Below are 23264 nucleotides of genomic sequence, written 5' to 3'. Positions count from 1 at the left end.
TTTCTCTCAGGTCTACAGGCTAGGAATTAAAATCTGGCGGAGGGCCATCTGCTGCTATATCATCTCAAGGCAGATGACAGGGCAAAAGAGAAAGGGGCTTGACTCAACCTAAAAGGTCTCCTAAATTATGAGCTCAGGAACAACAGTGGCTAGCAAATTATTACAGACCACAAAGATAAAAAACACCAGTACATATCTTTATGGTTCAAATGCCAATTTCTTTTTCTGCATGCCTCTCAAATGTCATGAGAAATGAAAACAGTTATAGAATAACAATGATAACCAAACATCATGTTTATCATGACCCATGCACTGGTCAAAAGGCTCGACAAATAATTTTATTTTATTCAGTATCAAGCCTATAAGACAGATAGTATTCTTATTCATACATAGGTAAAAGGCTCAGAGAGGTCAAGAAACCTGAACAAAGACACATTAAGAGCACTTTTCAGGACTGTTTCCCAAACCTCAAAGGGTACTGAGACTGTTTCCTATAAACGTATGATTATGCTTAATCACAGACTACTAAATATTTATGCTTTATTAAATACATTTATTAAAATAATAAATTGATAGAAGAAAAATCAAAGGCCCTCATGATAAAATGCATTTTAAAGTCTTCTTTCATAATAAGACTAAAAATAATATTATATTGTGAGATTCAGTTTAGTCTCTCAGGTCTCTGAGAATTTAATTCTTTCAGAATGGATAATCGTGCATTCTGAAATATAACACTATTAAAGAGTTGATCTAACTACTCAAGAATATGTAGAGCTTCCATACTCAGAGAAGAAATGATGACAAAATAAACACTTATTCAAGGTGTTCTCCAATATTATGTCTCCCCTTATCTATCTATCCTTAAAATTTGAGTCCCCAGATCTCAGGCCCTAACATCCTAGAACGCAGGTTGTGGTCAGGAAATCCATGGTGCTCTGGGACGCCCTTGGGACCCTAAAAGGATAAAGCTCATGAAATGTGTATGTCCCTACATATATTCTTAAACACATTCTTTTCAGCAGTTTTTGATTCATATATTAAGAAATACTGTTGGGGGCTGGGGATATAGCTGAGTTGGTAGAGTGCTTGTCACAAATCCTCAGGTTCAATCCCCAGCAAAACAAAAAAGAGCTACTGTTCTATGAGGCAACAGTACCCAGATTATAAAATCTCATTTATCTGTAGCACGAAACAGGGCCTCAATACACTTCCTACAATGTGACACAAGCTCCCAAGAAAAGCTCTTGTCACCTACATAGTAGTACAAGGTTTCTTACGGAACAAAACCCACTGGAAAAAAACAGTACTGTAGCTGACAACGGCACACTGCAGAAAGCTTACAGTAGAAATATCGCTTTGTGCCTCAAACATGGTGCGGAATGAACAGCAAGATGGTTAAGATGCATCAAATACATTATGTGAAACAGTGCTCACCAACAGTGTACTTCATTGCGGACCATTCCCGACAGTCTGTACCCAAAAACACCGAGTTGTTTAAAACACTGTAACCATGGTACAAAAACCCTTCCGCTGACATAATCAAAATGCCATAATACGCAAGAAAAAAAAAGTAATGCAACCCTTTCGAGTGAAAGGATGGGTGGCCCTGAAAAGGGCCTTTGTAGAGAAACGAAAGTGACTGCAAGCACAATACCACGGCTCAGCCCCCGAAGCCGTAAAGGGTGCGGCCCTGGCGCTTGAGCGCGTAGACCACGTCCATGGCTGTGACCGTCTTGCGCTTGGCGTGCTCCGTGTAGGTGACGGCGTCGCGGATCACGTTCTCCAGGAACACCTTGAGCACGCCGCGGGTCTCCTCGTAGATGAGCCCGGAGATGCGCTTGACGCCGCCACGGCGGGCCAGGCGGCGGATGGCGGGCTTGGTGATGCCCTGGATGTTGTCGCGCAGCACCTTGCGGTGTCGCTTGGCGCCGCCCTTTCCCAGGCCTTTGCCTCCCTTGCCACGACCAGACATGGCTATAAGGAGAGTTGGATTCTCAGCACAATAAGCTCTCCTAGCCGACAGAAGGCTTTTATAATAACCTAGCGGACCTGTTTGAAAACCACAAGAGCAGGGGCGGGAACTCCAATCGGTACCCGCCCTTCTGCATATTTGTCTCTGGCTCACAGGAACCGACCCAGAGACGCTGAGGCAACCTAGAACATAGAAGTGCAATGTGTGTGTGTATAGACTCACATATTTTCTACAAACCTTGACACTTGCCCAACAATATGGAACATGCTGTTATTCTTTATAAAATGCTTTAAATACAATTTGAATTAATTCAGTTCTTTATTGTTTAACCTTCTTAAATGATTTTTATTGACTTATGGAGTCTGGAAACCTAAGCAGGGCTCTTTAGCATGCAGTCCTACTGGAAAAATAAAACTATGTAATGGCTACTGAATTACAGGATCAGGAGTGGAAATAGAGAAAAAAAATTCATCTTTATTTTTACTATCCTCCAATTACACTTTAGCATTTTCTTCACCTGAGAACAATAGAATTGACAGGATATGTGCTACTAATCACATCACATTCCAGCTGTCAATATCCTAGATATCCTAAAATAGCATCTGAACCCATCACACCCGCACTAGTAATTCTTGAACATATGGGTTGATTAGGTTTAAATATGTTAATGTTGAACTACCTTGGTGATCACTTCCTTTGTAATTCCATGTATAATCCTCTGAAACTTCATAAAACATTCCAGGAAGGGACCCAAAAGGTTCATCCGACATGAATATAAATCCATGACACAGCAATGAGTTAAGAATTTCTCTAGAGGCTCCTCAAAGAGTGAAATGAAAGCACCTGGGCTTCATAAATGTTCAGAAAAGAGCACTGAATTCTATGAATGATTGAATACAAACTATAAATTAGAATAATCCGATGGAAATATATAAGTGGAAATGGCAATGACAACTTCATTAATAAAAGAAAAAAATATCATTTTTCTTTCCTCCAATCTTAGAAAGTTTTCGTGTAAAAATAGCTTAAGTATTTCTTTACAATTGAAATGAAGAAGAAATGTTGTAGGAATTAAAGCTGGTTTCCATTTTTTTCCTTTTAAGGATAGGGGTGTACTGGGGATTGAGCCCAAGGCTTGGCACATGTTTTCTAGGCAAATCCTAATCCACAAAATTTTTTTTTTTTTTTTTTGGAGACAGAGTTTGACTAAATTGGCCATGCAGGCCTGGAATTTGCGATCTTGTCTCAGCCACCCAAGTAGCTGGGATTCCAGTTGGGATGCTCAGACAGGAGTATGGGAATAAATTTAAAGGTGGAAATTTATTGAAAGAAAAGAAGTGCAAGTTCTATGAGTGGCAGAAGGACTTTCCCCAACCACATTAATTATTTAAGACAAGCAACAAGAGAGCACCAAATCTGTCCAGGTGGATCTGATCACAACTGCTTGCCCCAAAGTAAAGGATACACTCATTTAAAGACGTTTATATGTGGCTAGATCTGCTCAGGGGTAGACATAACAATTTTAGGCAGATTTTTTGTTTTACTTTTTTTTAGATGTTGATGGACTTTTATTTTTTACATTTATTTATATGTGGTGCTGAGAATTGACCCAGGGCCTCACACATGCTACCCAAGTGCTCTACAGCTGAGGAACAACCTACACTAGGCACATTTTTGATCTTGTGGAAATTGGCATAAACACCATGAGAGATTTCGATATAGCTTAAGAATAGTTAATCAATCTCTTACTCAAAATGTATAAGATTTCAGCCTTTGAATTCCTTGTTACTCTAAATATGGGATAGCCACCTTGCTATGTAAATCCAGGCAATAAATAATTCTTGCTAACTTTCTTTTTATTCGCCATGTTCAATCTATGTTCTGCATGACCTAAAGGGATTACTGAGCCAGAGACCCTGACAGTTTGCAATTTACAATACAGACATATCTCCCAAGTCATAGGCCAAATAACCTCTGGATGTGATTGCATGCACCTCTAACACTTGTTCAGAATTTTCTCAACATCTACAGGAGATTATCTAAAGCTGCACCCTCAACTATTGAGAATATGAGAAGTTGTTATTCTACTGTGATATATAAGGTATGTGTGATTTTGTCCCAAGTGTATAGTTCTTTTGTCCTTCCTTACATCTGTGTAAATCTGTTAATATTTACTCAATAATAAATGGTGTGTTTTCTCTCTTCTGTTTGGTACAGAGGTATCCATTCATTACCAGAATTATTTTATTTCTTCAAAATGTGAAGGGAATAAAGAGCTTCATAGGGTCACATTTCTTTATTTTATGTTAAATAGTTATATGGTTATTGAACATGAATTATATATCTGGATTAATATTGGATTAAAACCCTTAGGAAAACAGACAGTATGGGCTATTTCAGAGTTTAATGTTAGATAGAAACTGGAATAACTACTTCTTTCATAATTGCAATTTATCTTCAATGATGTTTAAGGCCCCAACGGGTGAGGCTTTCATTCAATGCAAAAGGAATAACAAGAATCAAGTTCTCCTATGTTAGCAGTACTGCCCAGACTTACTGGTGCAGGAACAAGCATTTGGGAAATAATCATGATGGCAGAAGAAGCAACAGAAGGAGGTTCACGACACTCATGGCTCCAGACTCTGTATATGGAAAACCCTTTCATATCAATAATTGTATGACACATGGATAAAACCAAATCCATACACTGGATGTTTACAATCCCCTCGGAGGAAATTAAAATGAACAAGTATACACACACTATGAAATAGATTATAATGGCCATTAAAGTGACCAGTACAGGAATTTAAAGATTAAATCCCAAGGGATGGGAAAGATTAAATCCCAAGGGATGGGAAATGACATATATAAAGATGTCAAAGTACATTCTTAGATTAGTTTAAAATACAATTTAAGCTGGGGAGAGAAAAAGGGGAAAAAAATGAAAAGAAAAAAAAAGATACAGTGAAACATTAGTGGTTATGACCAATATCATGTAACTCATAAGAGTAAAATTGACTCTCAAATACACGTCAGTGTTTTTATACATTCCATGACAGTTCTAAATTACAGTGCAGAATGGTGATTCAATGACGATAAAAGACTTTGAATGCCTCACAAAAGAGAAATCCTTAAATCCTAAAACTACAGGAATATGGGGCATAAAAATTTGAAGTGTTTTGTTTTCATTGCAATGAACAAATGAATTAAAGTCCATAAAGATGGCAGTTCATAACCAACAAAGATACTTTGAAAATAGCCAATGCAGCTGCAAAATAAGAGAGCCGGAACCACAACCATGACGAAGAAGATAAAAGATGAATTTATGAAGAATCCTTCAAATGTGCTGATAGGCTTCCCGTGGTAACAAAAGAAGGGGAAGAATTGAGAAACTGAAGTGTGAACTAGTTAAAAAAAAAAAAGGCATTGTTAGTAGGTCTTTTAGGGATGTGGATTATAATGTTACTTAGATAGAGTTGGTAATTTTCGGGGACTGCCATGTACCCAGAAGTCAACCATGATAAGGAAAGAGGACAGGACTGCAGGACTAGCCTTCTGAAGTGTCCACATAAAACTTACAGATGAATTTAAGGAAGGTAAGAAAGGCACTCCATTGGACAATTCCTGCTGACTGACGAAAAAACTCTTCCTATGTGATGCAGCAGAAAATCAACTGTCATGAGTTACCCTTCACATTGGAAAAACATAAGCTCCATAGTATGTGAATAAATGTTCAAAGTAAAAGTGACTTATACTAAGCTGCTTTCTCATCTCAAACATTTAGATTATTTTGAATTTTTTTTTACATTTATTTTTTTCCTAGTCCAAATTGGGTGTGCTACATGATGTATTCAGACATGTGTTGCTTTAGATGGGATCAAGAAAAGGACAAGATGAAACCCTCAGCTTCTTTGGACTTTGTACCCAGAGCACTCGCGTGCGTGTGTGTGTGTGTGTGTGTGTGTGTGTGTGTGTGTGTGTGTATTTTTTCTTTTTTCTTTTCCAGATGAACTCAGGGGCACTGAACCACATCCCAGGATTTTATTTAGAGATAGGGTCCCACTGAGTTGCTTAACACCCCACTGTTGTGGAGGTTGGCTTGAAATTGCAAACCTCCTGCCTCAGCGTCCCCGGCCCCTGGGATTTCATGCTAGCACCACCATGCCCAGCTGTACCCAGCATTTTTGTACTTCATAGTCATAATGAAATACAGAGTGTACATGCATCAAAATAAACATAATGTGTGTGAGGGGGGCATATCTTATAAGAAGTGAATGAAATAAAATTAAAACACATTCTGCCTACAGTCCTATATTCAATATGAAGAAGCTGAGTCCTACCATCTTCCCTCAATATTTGCATAAGTTGTAAATGTAGTACTTGAATATAAAGAATTTGTTTTTAAACCTGTGGGGGGGGTTGGGTGGGTGGGTGAATGCTGACACATTCCTTCATCCTATTCCTGAATACCTTTTCAAAGTCCCTCTTCCACATCTAAAACACAACAGACCTAATCTGCAGAGGGTCATAAACATTTTACTGATTTCCCAAGTACAACCAGTTCAAAGAATTATTTTTTAATTCATGAAAGAGTTCCTCTTTATAATTTCCACTGAATCGCCACTGAAATAAACTATGGTTTCAATTATTATTTCAGGAAGATTACTATTCCATTTCCTTAAAGAATTGAACATTTGAACTCACAAAATTAATCTTCCCCATAAAACCACTGTGATGCTTGTGGAGCGAGAGAGAGAGAGAGAGAGAGAGAGAGAGAGAGAGAGAGAGAGAGACTGTTCCAATGAACTGTTGTTCCAAACATCTGCTACTGTTGGTCTTGTGGAGAAACCCCAAAACGTCCTGTTACTGCCTCTAAATTGGAAGATCTCCTGGATAAATCTGAATAAAAATCAAGCAGTTGAATTTATGAAATGCCAAGAATACATCATCAAACTGAAACTACAAAGACAAATCTTACACTTTAAGCAAAGATGTTCTCTTCAACCTGATAATATGAAGAGATGTTTTGACAAACGTATAGGCCTATGATTTTCAAAAAATTGACAAATAGAATATACGACGGGGGTCCTGGACCAGTATCAGGCTGTCAGAATGCCCAGGTCCTGCATCTCCTAGCACTGACAATGGAGCGCAAAAAAGTGAACACATCAATTAGAGAAGCCAAACTGGTCTCAGTGAATGGTAATAAGACTGGAGGTTCCTCAGGGGGAAGAGTCATTCCGTTTCCCTCCCTGAACTTCAACAAGCACATTTCTGGAAATAGCTAAAACTCTTTTAAGCTGAGAAGCTGCGAGTGAGATGGGAACCAATCAGCTTAGACATTCTACGCACTACCATGTGGCAGCCAATCCTCTTTTTAAGTCTGCGTTGTGTCCACATACACAATTTAAAAATAATACCCTAACAGTCGCATAAAGAACACGTGAGGGCAAATTAATAAAAAATTAGAAAATCACAATAAGGGACAGACTCATTTAACTGATTTAATTACCATGGATTAGAAATAGACACGGGGACGACTCCAGATGAATTTCAACAGCGATGAACAGCTCTTCCACGGAAGAGGTGGGTGGCTCTGAAAAGAGCCTTTGGGGTCAGCTTAGTACTGTTTCTAAAGAGTTTACGCCCTCTCCCCGCGGATGCGGCGGGCCAGCTGGATGTCCTTGGGCATGATGGTGACGCGCTTGGCGTGGATGGCGCACAGGTTGGTATCCTCGAACAGCCCCACCAGGTAGGCCTCGCAGGCCTCCTGCAGCGCCATGACGGCCGAGCTCTGGAAGCGCAGGTCGGTCTTGAAGTCCTGCGCGATCTCGCGCACCAGCCGCTGGAACGGCAGCTTGCGGATCAGCAGCTCGGTGGACTTCTGGTAGCGGCGGATCTCGCGCAGCGCCACGGTGCCGGGCCGGTAGCGGTGGGGCTTCTTGACGCCGCCGGTGGCCGGGGCGCTCTTGCGGGCGGCCTTGGTGGCCAACTGCTTCCGCGGGGCCTTGCCGCCGGTGGACTTACGGGCCGTTTGCTTTGTACGGGCCATTACAATCGCAAAGAAACTGTACTTAATGGAAAACTGAATGCTTACGACTTGCTACCTGTGTATATATAAAGAGAGGCACCTTCTGATTGGGCCACGCAGTCGGAACCTTACAGCTAGCAGCAAAGGTATTGGTGGCGACATCCACTTCCTGATCACATGAACACCCAAAGCGTTTAACCAAATATTAACATCTTCCTGACTCTCCCTAATTGTTTTCAACTCTTGCTCGCCTGTACTTTCCTGAGTGCCTTTCAGATGCTTTCTCTGCTCTCTGCATTAAGATGACATGTTGCTTGCTAAACAAAAATCTTTAAATTTGGCGCCGGAAATCCATCTCATCAACTTTTGAAAAAGGCACACTAAAATATGATCAGGCAATTCTCATTCTCCTGCAAAAATTATATTTACATAAAAATCCTAATGTTGATTTAAACTTCCAGGTTTCTAAATGCATCATAATCTTTTAGTATGAAATTCTCAAAACTCACCATTAACACTACCGTATCTTTACTACTTTAATAGCACCCACGGCAAATACTGGAAAATAATCCTGGAATTACCAATTTGAACAGCCTTAGGCAACATTTTAAGTCAAAAGAAGGAAAGGATGGGATGCTATTACAACAAAGCAGAATTTAACCTGTGGCTTTATTGCTGTCGCGAAATAACCTTCCAAATGAAAATCTAACCAATAAGGTTGGCACTTGATTTTCCACGAAGATCGAATTGCCGATCATGCAAACATGTAGCAGGCTTTTGTGAAATTTACACTTCCCAGATACTTCACACTTCCCAACCTCAAAGTGAGTACTTCCGCAGACACATTCACGATAATGTGTGGAAGCCCTTAGAATGATTATGTAAGTGGCTCTTAAAAGAGCCTTTGGTTATGCATGACTGGATATCAAAAATTCCAGCTTTCCATTTACTTGCCCTTCGCCTTATGGTGGCTCTCGGTCTTCTTGGGCAGCAGCACCGCCTGGATGTTGGGCAGGACACCGCCCTGAGCGATGGTCACACGGCCCAGCAGCTTGTTGAGCTCCTCATCGTTGCGGATGGCCAGCTGCAGGTGGCGAGGGATGATACGCGTCTTCTTGTTGTCGCGGGCCGCGTTGCCGGCCAGCTCCAGGATCTCGGCGGTCAGGTACTCCAGCACAGCAGCCAGGTAGACAGGAGCGCCGGCCCCAACTCGCTCGGAGTAGTTACCTTTGCGTAGAAGCCGATGCACACGACCCACGGGGAACTGAAGGCCGGCTCGGGAAGAGCGAGTCTTGGCCTTGGCCCGCGCCTTGCCGCCCTGTTTGCCACGTCCGGACATGTTAAATCCAGTACAGATGCCGCTCCACCAAGAAAGGAAAAACCTTCTTTAAATTCTTGGGCTACTGAGAATCTCTTATACATGTAAACCGCATTGTAAACTCTGCTCGGTGATTGGATAAACTAATGTGCATGATTTAGACCAATTGGAAAGATGATACACAATCCCTTAATTTGCATAGGACCAAGCTACTCCTGAAAATTATCCAATCAAAGCATAAGCTGTACAGACGTGTTGGCATAGAACATTCCAAATATTCATGCAACGCATGAGAGATTCAGTTTTTCTTTTTAATATCTTTTGCCATGCCTGAGCAAGGGAAGTCCGCTCCTGCCCCAAAAAAGGGTTCTAAAAAGGCGGTGACCAAGGCACAGAAGAAGGACGGCAAGAAGCGCAAGCGCAGCCGAAAGGAAAGCTATACTCCGTCTATGTGTACAAGGTGTTCAAGCAGGTGCACCCCGACACCGGCATCTCGTCCAAGGCCATGGGCATCATGAACTCGTTCGTCAACGATATCTTCGAGCGCAGCGCATCGCGGGCGAGGCCTCGCGCCTGGCGCACTACAACAAGCGCTCGACCATAACGTCCTGGGAGATCCAGACGGCGGTGCGCTTGCTGCTGCTCGGGGAGCTGGCCAAGCACGCCATGTCCAAGGGCACCCAGGCGGTCACCAAGTACACCAGCACGAAGTGATTTTAGTCAACCTACATATACTCTGATATCCAAAGGGTTTACTTAACATTTCTTGGATGCCATGGATTTTTGAAATTAAAGGAAAAGGTTATTGATGTATTGTTTCAGTTGCATAACTTCCTGGACATTCCAGGCCAAAATAACTTGTAAGGATTATCTGAAAACTAGGCCCAAATGGATCAGAGTTGTGCTCCAATTTAAAACCATCGCATTTCACAGCATGAATCAAAGTTAGAAGTGCAAATACATTTACAACTCTTCAGGTGAAGATATGTGGCTCTGAAAAGAGCCTTTGGTTTGTTGAAGTACAAGCTGCTCACTTGGAGCTGGTGTACTTAGTGACTGCCTTGGTGCCCTCCGACACGGCGTGCTTGGCCAGCTCCCCGGGCAGCAGCAGGCGCACCGCCGTCTGGATCTCCCGGGACGTGATGGTCGAGCGCTTGTTGTAGTGCGCCAGGCGCGAGGCCTCGCCCGCGATGCGCTCGAAGATGTCGTTCACGAACGAGTTCATGATGCCCATGGCCTTGGACGAGATGCCGGTGTCGGGGTGCACCTGCTTGAGCACTTTGTACACGTACACGGAGTAGCTCTCCTTTCGGCTGCGCTTGCGCTTCTTGCCGTCCTTCTTCTGCGCCTTGGTCACTGCCTTCTTGGAGCCTTTCTTCGGGGCAGGAGCGGATTTCGCAGGCTCAGGCATTTTGCTGTGAATTAGACACAAGAAAGAAAAAAGAAACGCAATGATGGAGTCTGTTTGGGGCCTCTTCTTTTATAGGGCTTGTATGCAAATAAGGGATTGAAAAACTTGCAGATGTGATTTGAAAATGTATTGATGACGGAACGTATGCAAATTTGATTGCATCATAGATCCTTTCTTATTGGGTGAATTCAAATGAAAATTTTAACCAATCCAAATTCGCCATTTGGAATTCTACCTACCACTATAAGTAGCTTCTTGTATCTCCTCTTACACCATTTCATTTTTGGTTTTCCTTCAATTGTTTGTTGGTTGTATTCCGAACCAGAATGTCTGGACGCGGCAAACAGGGCGGCAAGGCGCGGGCCAAGGCCAAGACTCGCTCTTCCCGAGCCGGCCTTCAGTTCCCCGTGGGTCGTGTGCATCGGCTTCTACGCAAAGGTAACTACTCCGAGCGAGTTGGGGCCGGCGCTCCTGTCTACCTGGCTGCTGTGCTGGAGTACCTGACCGCCGAGATCCTGGAGCTGGCCGGCAACGCGGCCCGCGACAACAAGAAGACGCGTATCATCCCTCGCCACCTGCAGCTGGCCATCCGCAACGATGAGGAGCTCAACAAGCTGCTGGGCCGTGTGACCATCGCTCAGGGCGGTGTCCTGCCCAACATCCAGGCGGTGCTGCTGCCCAAGAAGACCGAGAGCCATCATAAGGCGAAGGGAAAGTGAGAAGCTTACAATTCTTGCAGTACTCCTTATTCTCCGAAATCAAAGGCTCTTTTCAGAGCCACCCACTAGTTCCTTTAAAAGTGCTGGAATACGTTAAGCCTGAATGTTTAAGCTTCATTTTTCATTTTATTGTATTTTTTGAAGCTACAATTAAGACATCCCAAAACTCGAGGAAAGTGCTCGTTTTTGACCCTGCAACAGTGCATTGTGTTTAATCACATTTTATGATTCAAACATTAATAAAAGTAGGAGGAAAAATCCGGTTCCTGGTACCCCAATTCCTATAGAGAAGTGTCATGCATTATTGTTACAAAAGAAATATTAAAAATAAGAACGAGAACAAAGAGAAAAGCTACCCAATCACTTTGTAGGGCGGGCTTTTCGAATTACCAAGAAGAAGGCCCCAAGTCCCTAGGCTGTGTACGTCATAAGTTTTATCCAGGACACAAATGTGCATGGTATCCCATCCAAGAGGGCACTTTCATACCAAGAACATATAGTGTGCTTGCTGCATCTGATGTCAGAATAATTCAAATATATTATTTCCCCAGAACTGAAAAAAAAAATTCTTCAGAGGGATCATTCGGTTTTGACAATGAAAACTGTTGTAACACTTTTGCCTGTTTTTTTTTTTTTTTTTTTTTTGGGGGGGGGAGGACACAATGCATGAAGTTTTACAAATTTAAATGATAAGTATACACATGGGTTTTCTAGCTGGACCCCTGTATGTGAGTTCACAATGTGATGGCGTGCAATATATTTAGGAAATTCTTTGTTTTTTGAAGATTTTCTTTCAAACTAGACGTCTGGATTTGTAGCTGAAGGCTCAGTCATTAGTGGAGTGGTTTCTATTCTAAGTGTTAATTATTAAGAGTGGTTAAAGCCAGAATTAGACAGTAGAGATAGGTAAATCGAGTCAGGTTGGATCAAGAAGGCCAATTTTGAGTGAGTCTGGTAAATTGAAAACAGTCCTCTGAGGGATTGAAATGTTCATTCCTTTGAGCCCTTCTTCCACCCTTATCTAGAACCTGCCCGTTTCAACCTGTTGCTAAGGTAATCCTAGGAAATGTCCCTCCTTACAGGGAGCTATAAAGTTGTTAATTAATGTGTCCTGGGCTGCTCCTTCTGGGCCTTCCCCTTTCAGCACACCTGTTTCCCACCTCTTGGCCATCCCACCAAGCATTCCCGGAGGTAGTCACCTACACCAGAAGGAGAGAGATAAGCTGAAGAAGAGCCAGAGAAGAAAGGAATCCTAGGACATAGAACGCCTGGCTTCTTCTCCCTTCCAAGAGAAGTCTGTCACTCCTTCTTAAATAAGCCTGGCTTTATATGCTTGCCTCAGTGTGCTTCTCTAATGTTCACACTTCAACAGGTGAGGAAGCAGAACTCATCACCAATAACCAGTGATATCAAGATTGCTATTGCTGACAAGAAGGCATTCCACCTGACATCTTTATATACAATGCAAAATGTGTGTGTGTGTGTGTTTAACATGTGCGATAACCATAATCATTGCGGTCAAAATCCGTGAAAATCAGATGAAAGGAATTCTTGATAGTCCTAGAAACTTCGGCATATGCCACAGAAACCAAAAACACATAACCAAAAAAAAAAAAAATGGTCTCTTATACCATTACCATACGACAGTTAGCAATGTGTAAAATTCACAATAATGAACAAAGTCTCAAATATATAATGAATGTAATAAATGTGTGTGTTTTTTGTTGTTGTTTTTTCTTTTTTGGAGGGGCTATATATGAGATGCTTTTCTATTGCAAAGATATGTGTGCTCTGTAATGGGCAAAAATCATTACAATCATCAATATCCTACAAGTTTATAATTAAAAACACAGAAACAGTGCCCTAATAAAGAGTCAAATGGATGCACATTCCCCTAGAAGACTTTTTAAAAGCTTGGGCAGGCCTTTTAGACTATGTGCTCATATGATAGTGAAAGGAAATATAATCCATTCTTTATCTCAATCTATAGTTTGATTATTTCTACAAAGGGTTCAGAACTATTCTCCATAGATCAGAGTCCATACATTCATGTGTTTAATGAGCCACTCCTGCTGAAAAAAAACAGATTTATGGCTTCACTTTAATCTTCTCATCATGTTGTTACAAATGATGTCTTGAGATGACCTTCAGAACAAGTGTTCACTTATGGAAGGAATGTGAAAGGATCAGTACAGATTCTAGCACCTTTTTACCTTCAGTTAATACATATGACATCTCTTAAATTTTTGGTTTTTGAGGGAGGGAGATGGATAAAGCTGAGGATCAAACCCTGCAGAGACTCTTATATCCTAGGCAAGTAAGTGCTCTACCACCAAGCCACATTCCCAGCCGCATGTCTACTATTTTAGAAGAGCTTACTCTTACTAGAAATAAAAATAAATAAAATGGGAAAACTGCAAGATACATTTCTGTTGATTCTCATGGTATAGCTCCTTGATATCCATCTTATACTCATTTATCACATAGCACAATATTTCATTTGTCATCCTTTCTGGACTCCAAAGAAATCAATCTGGCTTTCTTATCTCATTCTTTGCTTCAAAAGAATTTTACTTTCAGGAATAGTAAAAAGCTTCACACTTTGTTTTTGTTTTCAAATTTTTGGGGGGCGGGTTGGGGGGGTTTGTTTTGTTTTTTGTTTTTTATAAAATACCTTGTGCTTCCCCAATGACTACTACTTCTAACCTACAGAACTTTTATTTATATATTTAAGCTTGAATTTTCATAGACACCAATTATTTTAAGAATCAGTTTTGGATGCTCACACTTTCAAGGGCAAAAGTATAGTCTCCTTCTATGGACACTTTACCTTTGAATAATTCAAATGTTAATAATTTTTCTGGCTGTCCATTATCCTTGCCATGATGAGTAATGATATATTTAACAAGACAAATATAATGATATATTTTCCAGCATGAGCAATTTTTTTATGTCTCATTCTGTCTTCACTCCAGTATCATATTAAATCTTATTGAATCATATTCAAAATCCAGTGTTTTGAAACCTACGCCATCAACATTTAATAAGAAAGCCCAAACACAGGAGGAAAGGAAAATCCTGACACTACTACCTATGGAATACAAAATAATACCAAACATTTTTTTAATTGAAATATTTCACACTTTTTGCAAATCTTCATTTGGTGTATATTTTACTCAAATAATATTTACATTTTATTGGAGGTAACTGTATCAGCCTTAAAATCACAATCATAAATTAATTTCATATGAGTTGCTCAAATATACCTGATATTTTCCAATTAATGCAGAGTAGCTTTTTAAATTAAATCACATTAAAAAAAATTCAGTCCTTAGGAGCAACATCCATATTTCCAATGTTACAAGTCGCTCTACCTTATCAGACAGTGCAAATCCTAGGAGGAACTGTTAGAGGTGTGGAGGTGGTCATAAGAAGTGATTAAATAAATTTAAATGTGATCACAAAAATTTCACAATGACTTTTTAAATCAAAATTTTACACAAACACAGAGATGGGAATTAGGATAGCAACTGAAGGTAGAGCCAGGCTGCCAAAGAGCTTAGGAAGAGATTCAAGAGCACTGAAGTAGAAGTCCATCTGTGGGCCCACAGACTTCGTTCCTATTTCCCAGTGGATCTCAGTTCAGTCCTCACTCCCTAGAGCATTCTAACAGTGTCAATAACCCTTTCGATTTGATTCAAAGTGAACAGTTTCTTTTAAATTGGAGAGAAGTAAATCATGCATATTCGACATGACAAAGAGTATTTATAAAAATTCATCCACAACCCTAGGCATGGCTTCAATCCTATGGGTACTTCTAGGTGACAGAATCAATGGGCAAGCAGGAACACACTGCACTCTGTCTCCTCCTCCCTCTGCCTATGGGTTTCGCAAGCACTGTGGGCGGTGACCAATGATTTTGGAACAATCGCTCACTCTTTCCCGCCTTCATGTCCGGTTTTCAATGAGGTCCGCATGAGGACTATAAACATACGTTTTGCAGCATTGTGAGCTACTAGTCCCCAACTTTTAGCCATGTCTGGTCGAGGCAAGGGAGGCAAAGGCCTGGGCAAGGGCGGCGCCAAGCGACACCGCAAGGTGCTGCGCGACAACATCCAGGGCATCACCAAGCCCGCCATCCGCCGCCTGGCCCGCCGTGGCGGCGTCAAGCGCATCTCCGGGCTCATCTACGAGGAGACCCGCGGCGTGCTCAAGGTGTTCCTGGAGAACGTGATCCGCGACGCCGTCACCTACACGGAGCACGCCAAGCGCAAGACGGTCACGGCCATGGACGTGGTCTACGCGCTCAAGCGCCAGGGCCGCACCCTCTACGGCTTCGGCGGCTGAGTTTTCACCTACGCCTACCCAGAAAAAAATCTCTAAACGGTCCTTCTTAGGGCCACTTTAATTTTCACTCTAAAGGGCTGTGAAGTTGCTTTGCTTTTGTCTTCTCCTTCCTGCAATTGAAAATAAGGTAATTCAGGGTGTACTGCTCTACTCCTAATTTGTTCCATCAACTGCTATAATTGTTTACTCCTTGTTAATGCGGTCACTTCAGGGAGTGAACCCTTGCCATGAATCACGATGGGATTGGTCTGTAGAAACTCATGGGAAGTCTTCCAGTAAAAGGCTCAACTTGTCCATGGTTTGGGAAACAGCTTATTAACCTACCTGTTATTTCTCTTGCTCCATGCTATTTTATGAGCTATAGCTTTGATTTCCTCTAAAAGCTTTGGGTATTTTTATCAGCTATAAAAGCAAAACAGGCGTAATAAACACCAAAAAATAAATTTTTAAATATTCCAAACGAGTCACGTAAAGCTTGTATCTCGGCCTTGAAAAGCAGCAGAATATGCCAGTCCAAAACATGCCATTTGGGAGTACAGATACAGAACAAAATTGGGAGTGGGAGAGGAAGATGGGTGTTAGGCACTCTCCCCTTGCCTCTACTTTCTTTGCCCCAAATCAGGGAGATAACCCTCCATATGTACCATGCCCTCCCTACACCTGAAAGAAAGTATTTTTATCACCATAGTTCGGCAGGCCTGTGAAGAGAAATCTGTACAAAATAAGCCTTATTGAAGAAATGCTTAACGTCCAAAGTACTGTTCCACCATTAATGACCGTAGCACAACCCCCCCCCTTTTTTTTTTAAAAATAATTTTTAGTTTTAGATGGACATAATATCTTTATTTCTATATGGTGTTGAGGATCTAACCCAGCGCCAGGTGTGTACCAGGCGAGTGCTCTACCGCTTGAGCCACATCCCCAGCCCACAAACCCCCTTTCTATGTCTTCATCATTTACTCTTCTGTCAGATTCAGTATTTAAGCATTCAAATTCTACGTATGCCTATGGGTCTTAATTTTTATGATCTCACATGTCATGGAATAAATGTGTATCTTTCTCTTGATAATCTTTGATAACATGGATCTCAGCCAAGAAAACAGGAGGTTAAAAATGAAATGGAGATTTTTTTTTTTCTGTCCTAGTTTTTACAAGAGGTCACTGGCAGTAACCCATTACCTGCACCTTCAAATGGTGCACTTCACCTCACCTGTAAACCAGATTCCTGCTTACAGGCTAATGAAATCAATCAGAATACCATGGAGTGGTATATAGTCAGTCTTTCTTTTGGTTCTTAGACATCTATTTTTTCTGACAGTACTGAAATGGAATAATTCATAAGGTGGCCTCCAGGCTATTGTGTGAACATAGCCTATAATTTTTATCTACTAAAAGACTTACACTTAAAAAAAAAAAAAGTAACCTATCCTGTTTCACTACTATTTCACCATCAAATATCAAGTTCAGGACCACCACAGACAACTATCATGGCTTGGTGGTTTATTTTAACAGTTTTTAAGCATTAGCATGTGCTCAAACACAACTGAAAAGGTCATTTCACTTTCAGCAGCACAAACATAAATGGTCTACTTTCAAGACAGGAACCATATGCGACCACATCTTTTTGTGCTTTGTGGATGCAAAACACAGTTCTTGCTCCAAAAAGAGATAATTTATTCTGAGCCAAATATGATTGGCCAAGGCATGGGAATATGTATTGAGGTCACTCTGAAGAATATGCTCCACAACAGAAGTGGTTACATAAAATTTAATAATCACACACACACAAAAAAAGATAGAAATCAATGCATTTACTGCACACACTGGTGGGGATATAGATCGGTAGGGCTACAACAGAGTGGGGAAAATTCTTGTATACAGGTTTCAGATGTTATTGTACAACACTTGAGGATTGGTGAAATGTAGAGGTCAGCAAAGCTGAAAAGAAACTTCCAAAAGATTTAACTAGTAGTCACAAGTATATTAGCTCAGATACACAGGTGGTAGTAAATGGCTATTAAATTGATTAAGGCTAGTCCAAGATCATTTTGCCTCTCAATCTTGCAGCAGTCCATCTCTCCACAATTAAGATGTTCTAGTCAGCCAAGCAGCTTGCAGGATCTTCAATACAATGGTGGCTTCTTCAGAGAACTTTAGATCATACCTCCAGGGAATAACAGAGCTCTTAAAATCCATCCCTCTCCATCTAAGTGAAGGAAACTTAGTGACCCAAACTAAGTGAAAGCTAGGAACAGAAAAATTTAATGTACTAGACAACAACAGTAACAACATTAGACTTTCAGGTTCAAAAACACAGTCAGATCTATTCTTTCTGTACTGTAGTAGTGACATTACATCACCTCAGTAAAATGTATTTTTCAATTTGTAAAGCACATAAAATCAAAAAGTAGGCAACATATTAGAAAGCACCCAAGGCCCAGTCATATAAGCATTGGGCAACATTGAACTTCGCAGTTAGCCAGTATAAAATTATGAAAGCTAAATATGGGACAAGTTTGAGAACATTCAAGTATTTAGAAAATCACTATATACAGACCTTAAGGCCTGAAAATAAATAAATAGTATAAAGTAGTACTACAGTAGTCCAATTTATTTTTTGAATATAGCCCCTGCTGCTCTGCCACTGAAACATTTTTTAAATGGACTTCTTTCTTTCTCTTTTTCTCTGCCTGCTCCTCCCTAATCTCTCCCCCTCCCTAATCTCAGGGCAAATACAATTACCTTTCTTCTCCATCCTACACAGTTATTTCTCCTTGAGCACATGTCCACCATTGGAAGGAAGTAATTCAGACTTTGGGAATGGCATCAGAAGATCTCAGAAATGACTATCTCCCAAATTAACAAATGAATTAGAAGTCTAAACAGACAACAGATTGAATGTAGCCTTTGAATCACACCTTCCAAAGCCCCCAGTTCCTGCTGATGAACAGAATCACAGCCTTTGGGACAGGAGTCCCCATTGTTTCTCCTTTGCAAGCAAAGCAGTAAACCTTCCTTTTCTTTTTTCTCAAAATCACGTCCTCATTATGGGGTTGGCATCAGGGACAATACCAGGCTTTTGGCAACACTACATACATATAGGGACGGGAATTTCCTCCTATACAGTTCCTAAATTCTGCTGCACTGTCATGTTTCCTCCTTATGTAAAACGGGTCAAATGTGAAAAGATAAAATATATTTACAAAACATAGTATAAGTACCTCTATCTGGCAAAAGTGAGTGGCTCTGATAAAACCATTTGATGGTGTCTAAAACAAAAACACACAACATCTGTTGCGGGTAAACTTATTACAACTTTAAACTGTTTGTATTATAAGTGCCAGGAGAGACTTCTCCATGCTCTGAAACACATTCAGGATGCCCATGGCCTTAGACTGAATGCCACAATCAGGATGGACTTTATCCAGGACCTTACAAACTTACATAAAATAGCTGTCTTTGCTGTAGTGTTTGGGTTTTGTGTGTGCGCACGGGTGATCCTTCCACTGTGTCTTAGCTCTGACATTTTGGAAAATAGTAGTCTTAGTCTTTCTAAAAGGGCTTCAATAAAAAACAAGAAGACACGAAAATTTAGTTCCACTAACAGGCGCTCAAGGTCCTCTTATACAAGGAGGCTCATGCAAAACAGGACTTAGAAGTCTACGCTCTGATTGGACCATACTACCCAATGGACGAAGAGTATGTAAATTGTGCGCTTCCAATCTGCTTTCTTTTCATTGGCTGAAAAATGAACTTGCTGGGGAGCCAATAGGCTGATTTTCGTGCCATATCGTAATTTTCTTGGTTGAGAATTTTTCCCAGTAAATGTCCCTTTTGAAAAGATGTACCGACTGTGGCGTTTGAATGTTAAAACAAGTAAAGGAATCCTGTTGTCTGGGGTCAGCTCTGCTGATGTCTGAAATTGCGCAGGACATCTCCGATCTCTCCAGCAAGAATTCCGAGACCTGCGTCACGGGTGCCTGAAAAGACACAGCGGCTCTCCGCCGCCATCTTGCCGGGGTTCGCGTCCGCCTTAAAGAGCCAGCGACAACTTGTTAGAGGATCGTGCAGCGTGTGCCCGGTGGGAAACAAAATTCTTTACTTTGGAACAGAATATCATAAAAGACCGTGTCTAAGAGGCTTAGATATTTACAGTAAATATAATGAAACTAAGATTCAGAAAAGATGCGTGATCAGTAGATAATGGACTTAGATGTTTTTCTTATTTTTTAACGGTGCTGTATTGCACCCAGAACCCTCACGCATGTTATGTAAGCACTGCACCACTAGCTCACACTCCTGGCCCTGGACTTTTAAATGGGCGGATGAGGACACTTGGATGGAAACATTAAGTAAGCAAAATGTTTTTAAAAAGCTTTTGAAAACTAGAATCCTAAAGCAACTCATTCTGTTTTGTAGAGCGGAACAATAACCTACGATTGTTTATATGTAATGTCAGAGGTATGACACATTGTCAAAGTAACTGTTCAGAAAACGGTTTTTAAAGGCTATTTAACTGAAATTGCCGCTCTAAATCTGCACTGAAAGGAAGAAGCAAGAGTGAACCACCGCAAGCACTTCCGGACTCCACCCACGGACTACGAGGGCGTTCTTCACAATCCAATCGGAATGCAGTCCAATCAGGGTCTTTCTGTTTGTATAAATAGAGGAGCCAGCAAAACTTCCTCCTCTTACTGAGCTGACCCAAACTCATGGCCCGCACTAAGCAGACAGCCCGTAAGTCCACCGGCGGCAAGGCCCCGCGGAAGCAGCTAGCCACCAAGGCCGCCCGCAAGAGCGCCCCGGCTACCGGCGGCGTCAAGAAGCCCCACCGCTACCGGCCCGGCACCGTGGCGCTGCGTGAGATCCGCCGCTACCAGAAGTCCACCGAGCTGCTGATCCGCAAGCTGCCGTTCCAGCGGCTGGTGCGCGAGATCGCGCAGGACTTCAAGACCGACCTGCGCTTCCAGAGCTCGGCCGTCATGGCGCTGCAGGAGGCCTGCGAGGCCTACCTGGTGGGACTGTTCGAGGACACCAACCTGTGCGCCATCCACGCCAAGCGCGTCACCATCATGCCCAAGGACATCCAGCTGGCGCGCCGCATCCGCGGGGAGAGGGCGTAAGATATTTTGCCGAGTGAGTGTTCGAGTAAGGATTAAAGGCTCTTTTCAGGGCCAACTACATCTTACTGGAAGATGCTGCAGTACTCGCAAAATAATGGGTAACTTTGCACTCACTTAAGATCAAGTTCTTAAGTAATGTGCTCTTTTTACCTTTTTAAATCGAGCGGTTTTTCCATGGTTTTGTTTTGCTGATTTTCTGCCGTAGTTTTAAATACAACGATTTATGTTGGTGTCTAATTGATAAATCTTTAGGGACTTTTCAACTTACACTTGGTTTTCTGCTTCTTTGCACTATTTCTAGTGATGGCCGTCCACCTTAGGCACGAACACTTAAAATAGTTGGATCTACATAATTCCACTTTGATTTTGAGAATAATCCAGGTTGTCAAGGCTCCTGGTATGCATCAGAGGATACCTTTTCTTGCTAAGTTATGGAGACCCATCTCTACTACTGCAAGCCAGCCACCTCGTGGCCCTGCATGCAACCCTTATGGCCAAGGTTTCGATTATTACCCAGAATATGAGGGACATAGATTTTGCAAAGTACTTAGCAACGTTCATTATATCCTAAAACCCTGGTTCTAGGGAAGGAAGCTTAATTCCAAACAGGACCTGAAGGGAAGGGAGACAGCAATTCTATTCCGAAACTACACAGGCAGGCTACCTTGAAAATGTGGAAGGCTATGTATGGCAGGAGATTTCACGTTAAACAGTCCAGCCTGGGCAACTTTGGTACCCTTCTCTCAAAAAACATATTCTTAAAATAAGGCGGGAAGACAGGACATGTAGCTTGGAGTAGAGAACCAGCTGTTTTAAGTTGCAGGCTTTCTTGCAATTGCCAGAAGGCCCTTCTCAAAAAAAAAAAAAGAACCGGCTGGGTTGAATTCCCAATATCACAGTAAATGTTTAAGAATAAAACGTTATTAAGATATGCTGTTGGGTGGTAAAATCAATATAGGCAATTTCTTTTCACAAGCAAAGTTAATCATAGTAAATCCTGGCAATTATATAAAATAATTTATAATCATGGAAAATCTGCAAAACATTTGAGACTTGAGTGCTCTGAACTCAGGCATTTGAGTATCTGAAAAAAAAGATCAACTGTCCACAATTAAAATACTAGACTACTAGATATTTTTAATATGATTGACCCCTACAATGTTGGAAAAAAGCATTCCACGATTGAATGTATTACTATAAATTTGTTCAAATTCTGGCACATAAGTTTTCAACCTCTTTCTGTCAGAGTATTGGACTTGGAGGAATGAAGATTCAGTTGGCACACAAAACATTGTGCCATTAAATCCACCAGAACACCTAGGATGCTCCTTTGCCTAAAAAAACCTTAGAAAATATTTTGATCAAATTAACACTTAAAATAAAAGATTATTTAGCAAATAAAACTTACCATTGAATGCATTCCTGGTTATATAGTTTTATGTAATGTATATATGTAATGTATACCTGTTAATATATTTTAAATAAGGTTTATGTAATTTCAATATATAGTTTTGGTAACCGAAATAGGAATAATCAACATTTACTGTGTATTTTCAATTTGCCAGAAGTCATGGATCATTATATGAACTTTCAACAGTACACTTCTAGCTAAGACACATAGTGGCTATTATACAAGCACTAAAATGAAGCAGAAACTAAAAAATTTAGATAAGTGGTGGATCCAAAACTTTTCCCATTAATAATTAGGATTTTTTAAAGAACAGCATCAGCACAATTATCACGAGTTACCTGAGGACTTTATCATCTGAGAAGCTGTCAAAGGAAGACTGTAATATTTTCATTGGCACAATTTTAATTATTTCATATTGCATATTTAAAATAAATGCATGAATTTTGAAATTAACAGGTTCCTATGTAATTATGAAGTTCTATTGTACAATTACAGAAAGTTGTCAGAAAATGTAACTGATAAATGTACATAAAAACTGAACATTAGCAGGTTTTAGATTTTATAACCAGCATCTCATTAATACCCTAGATGTATTAGCTACATACATACATACATACATACACACACACACACACACACACACATTTTTTTTTTTAATTTTTCAAAAGCTAACACAAAGACAGTGGTTACTAGCTGATGTTTTAAAATGAATTTTGATTGTTGCTTAGGGAAGATTACAAATTTGAGTCATAATATTTTCTATGTTGGTACATTGAACTATATGTATCCATTCCAGGGCCTTCTGTAACTACTGTTGGAGCATAGAAAATGATACCCCAAACTAATGCAGCTTCAAAAACAAAATTTCTTTCTGACCCTGAAGTGTCCTGTCTCTATCTCCTCTTCCTCCCCCATCCCCAGGCATGTCACTG

At 40.9% G+C, this 23264-nt stretch overlaps 7 protein-coding genes across 8 annotated transcripts; 3 read left to right on the top strand and 4 right to left on the bottom strand.

The window, feature by feature from the left end:
* Positions 1-1603: 1603 nt before the first annotated feature.
* On the bottom strand, positions 1604-1978 carry LOC308650044 (histone H4). Its single transcript, XM_081295962.1, has one exon. The coding sequence runs from the start codon at positions 1970-1972 to the stop codon at positions 1661-1663; it is 312 nt and encodes a 103-aa protein (XP_081152088.1). The 5' UTR covers positions 1973-1978; the 3' UTR covers positions 1604-1660.
* A 5479-nt stretch (positions 1979-7457) lies between these two features.
* Positions 7458-8032, bottom strand: LOC308648728 (histone H3.1). Its single transcript, XM_081293713.1, has one exon. The coding sequence runs from the start codon at positions 8022-8024 to the stop codon at positions 7614-7616; it is 411 nt and encodes a 136-aa protein (XP_081149839.1). The 5' UTR covers positions 8025-8032; the 3' UTR covers positions 7458-7613.
* Positions 8033-8935: 903 nt separating this feature from the next.
* Positions 8936-9557, bottom strand: LOC308648729 (histone H2A type 1-B). Its single transcript, XM_081293714.1, has one exon. The coding sequence runs from the start codon at positions 9340-9342 to the stop codon at positions 8950-8952; it is 393 nt and encodes a 130-aa protein (XP_081149840.1). The 5' UTR covers positions 9343-9557; the 3' UTR covers positions 8936-8949.
* Positions 9558-9645: 88 nt separating this feature from the next.
* LOC308648727 (histone H2B type 1-C/E/F/G/I-like) lies at positions 9646-10748 on the bottom strand. The gene is made up of 2 exons (XM_081293712.1): positions 10356-10748; positions 9646-9929 (listed from the first exon to the last, which is right to left on the bottom strand). The coding sequence occupies exons 1-2, from the start codon at positions 10730-10732 to the stop codon at positions 9758-9760; spliced, it is 549 nt and encodes a 182-aa protein (XP_081149838.1). The 5' UTR covers positions 10733-10748; the 3' UTR covers positions 9646-9757.
* Positions 10749-11030: 282 nt separating this feature from the next.
* On the top strand, positions 11031-11708 carry LOC308650513 (histone H2A type 1-B). Its single transcript, XM_081296526.1, has one exon. It carries the CDS (start codon positions 11059-11061, stop codon positions 11449-11451), a length of 393 nt encoding a protein of 130 aa, XP_081152652.1. The 5' UTR covers positions 11031-11058; the 3' UTR covers positions 11452-11708.
* Positions 11709-15484: 3776 nt separating this feature from the next.
* LOC308649182 (histone H4) lies at positions 15485-15875 on the top strand. Its single transcript, XM_081294655.1, has one exon. It carries the CDS (start codon positions 15487-15489, stop codon positions 15796-15798), a length of 312 nt encoding a protein of 103 aa, XP_081150781.1. The 5' UTR covers positions 15485-15486; the 3' UTR covers positions 15799-15875.
* Positions 15876-19544: 3669 nt separating this feature from the next.
* LOC308649650 (histone H3.1) lies at positions 19545-22781 on the top strand. 2 transcript variants are annotated; one of them, XM_081295380.1, is made up of 2 exons: positions 19545-19879; positions 20347-22781. In XM_081295380.1, exon 2 carries the CDS (start codon positions 20511-20513, stop codon positions 20919-20921), a length of 411 nt encoding a protein of 136 aa, XP_081151506.1. In that variant the 5' UTR covers positions 19545-19879; positions 20347-20510; the 3' UTR covers positions 20922-22781. The 2 variants fall into 2 exon arrangements, with proteins under 2 accessions (XP_081151506.1, XP_081151507.1); XM_081295381.1 differs by having other exon boundaries at positions 19545-20150.
* Positions 22782-23264: the final 483 nt, after the last annotated feature.

This window comes from Spermophilus citellus, assembly GCF_964194105.1.
Source record: "Spermophilus citellus genome assembly, chromosome: 5".
Taxonomy (NCBI): domain Eukaryota; kingdom Metazoa; phylum Chordata; class Mammalia; order Rodentia; family Sciuridae; genus Spermophilus; species Spermophilus citellus.
This window is presented reverse-complemented; position numbering and strand designations above follow the sequence as displayed.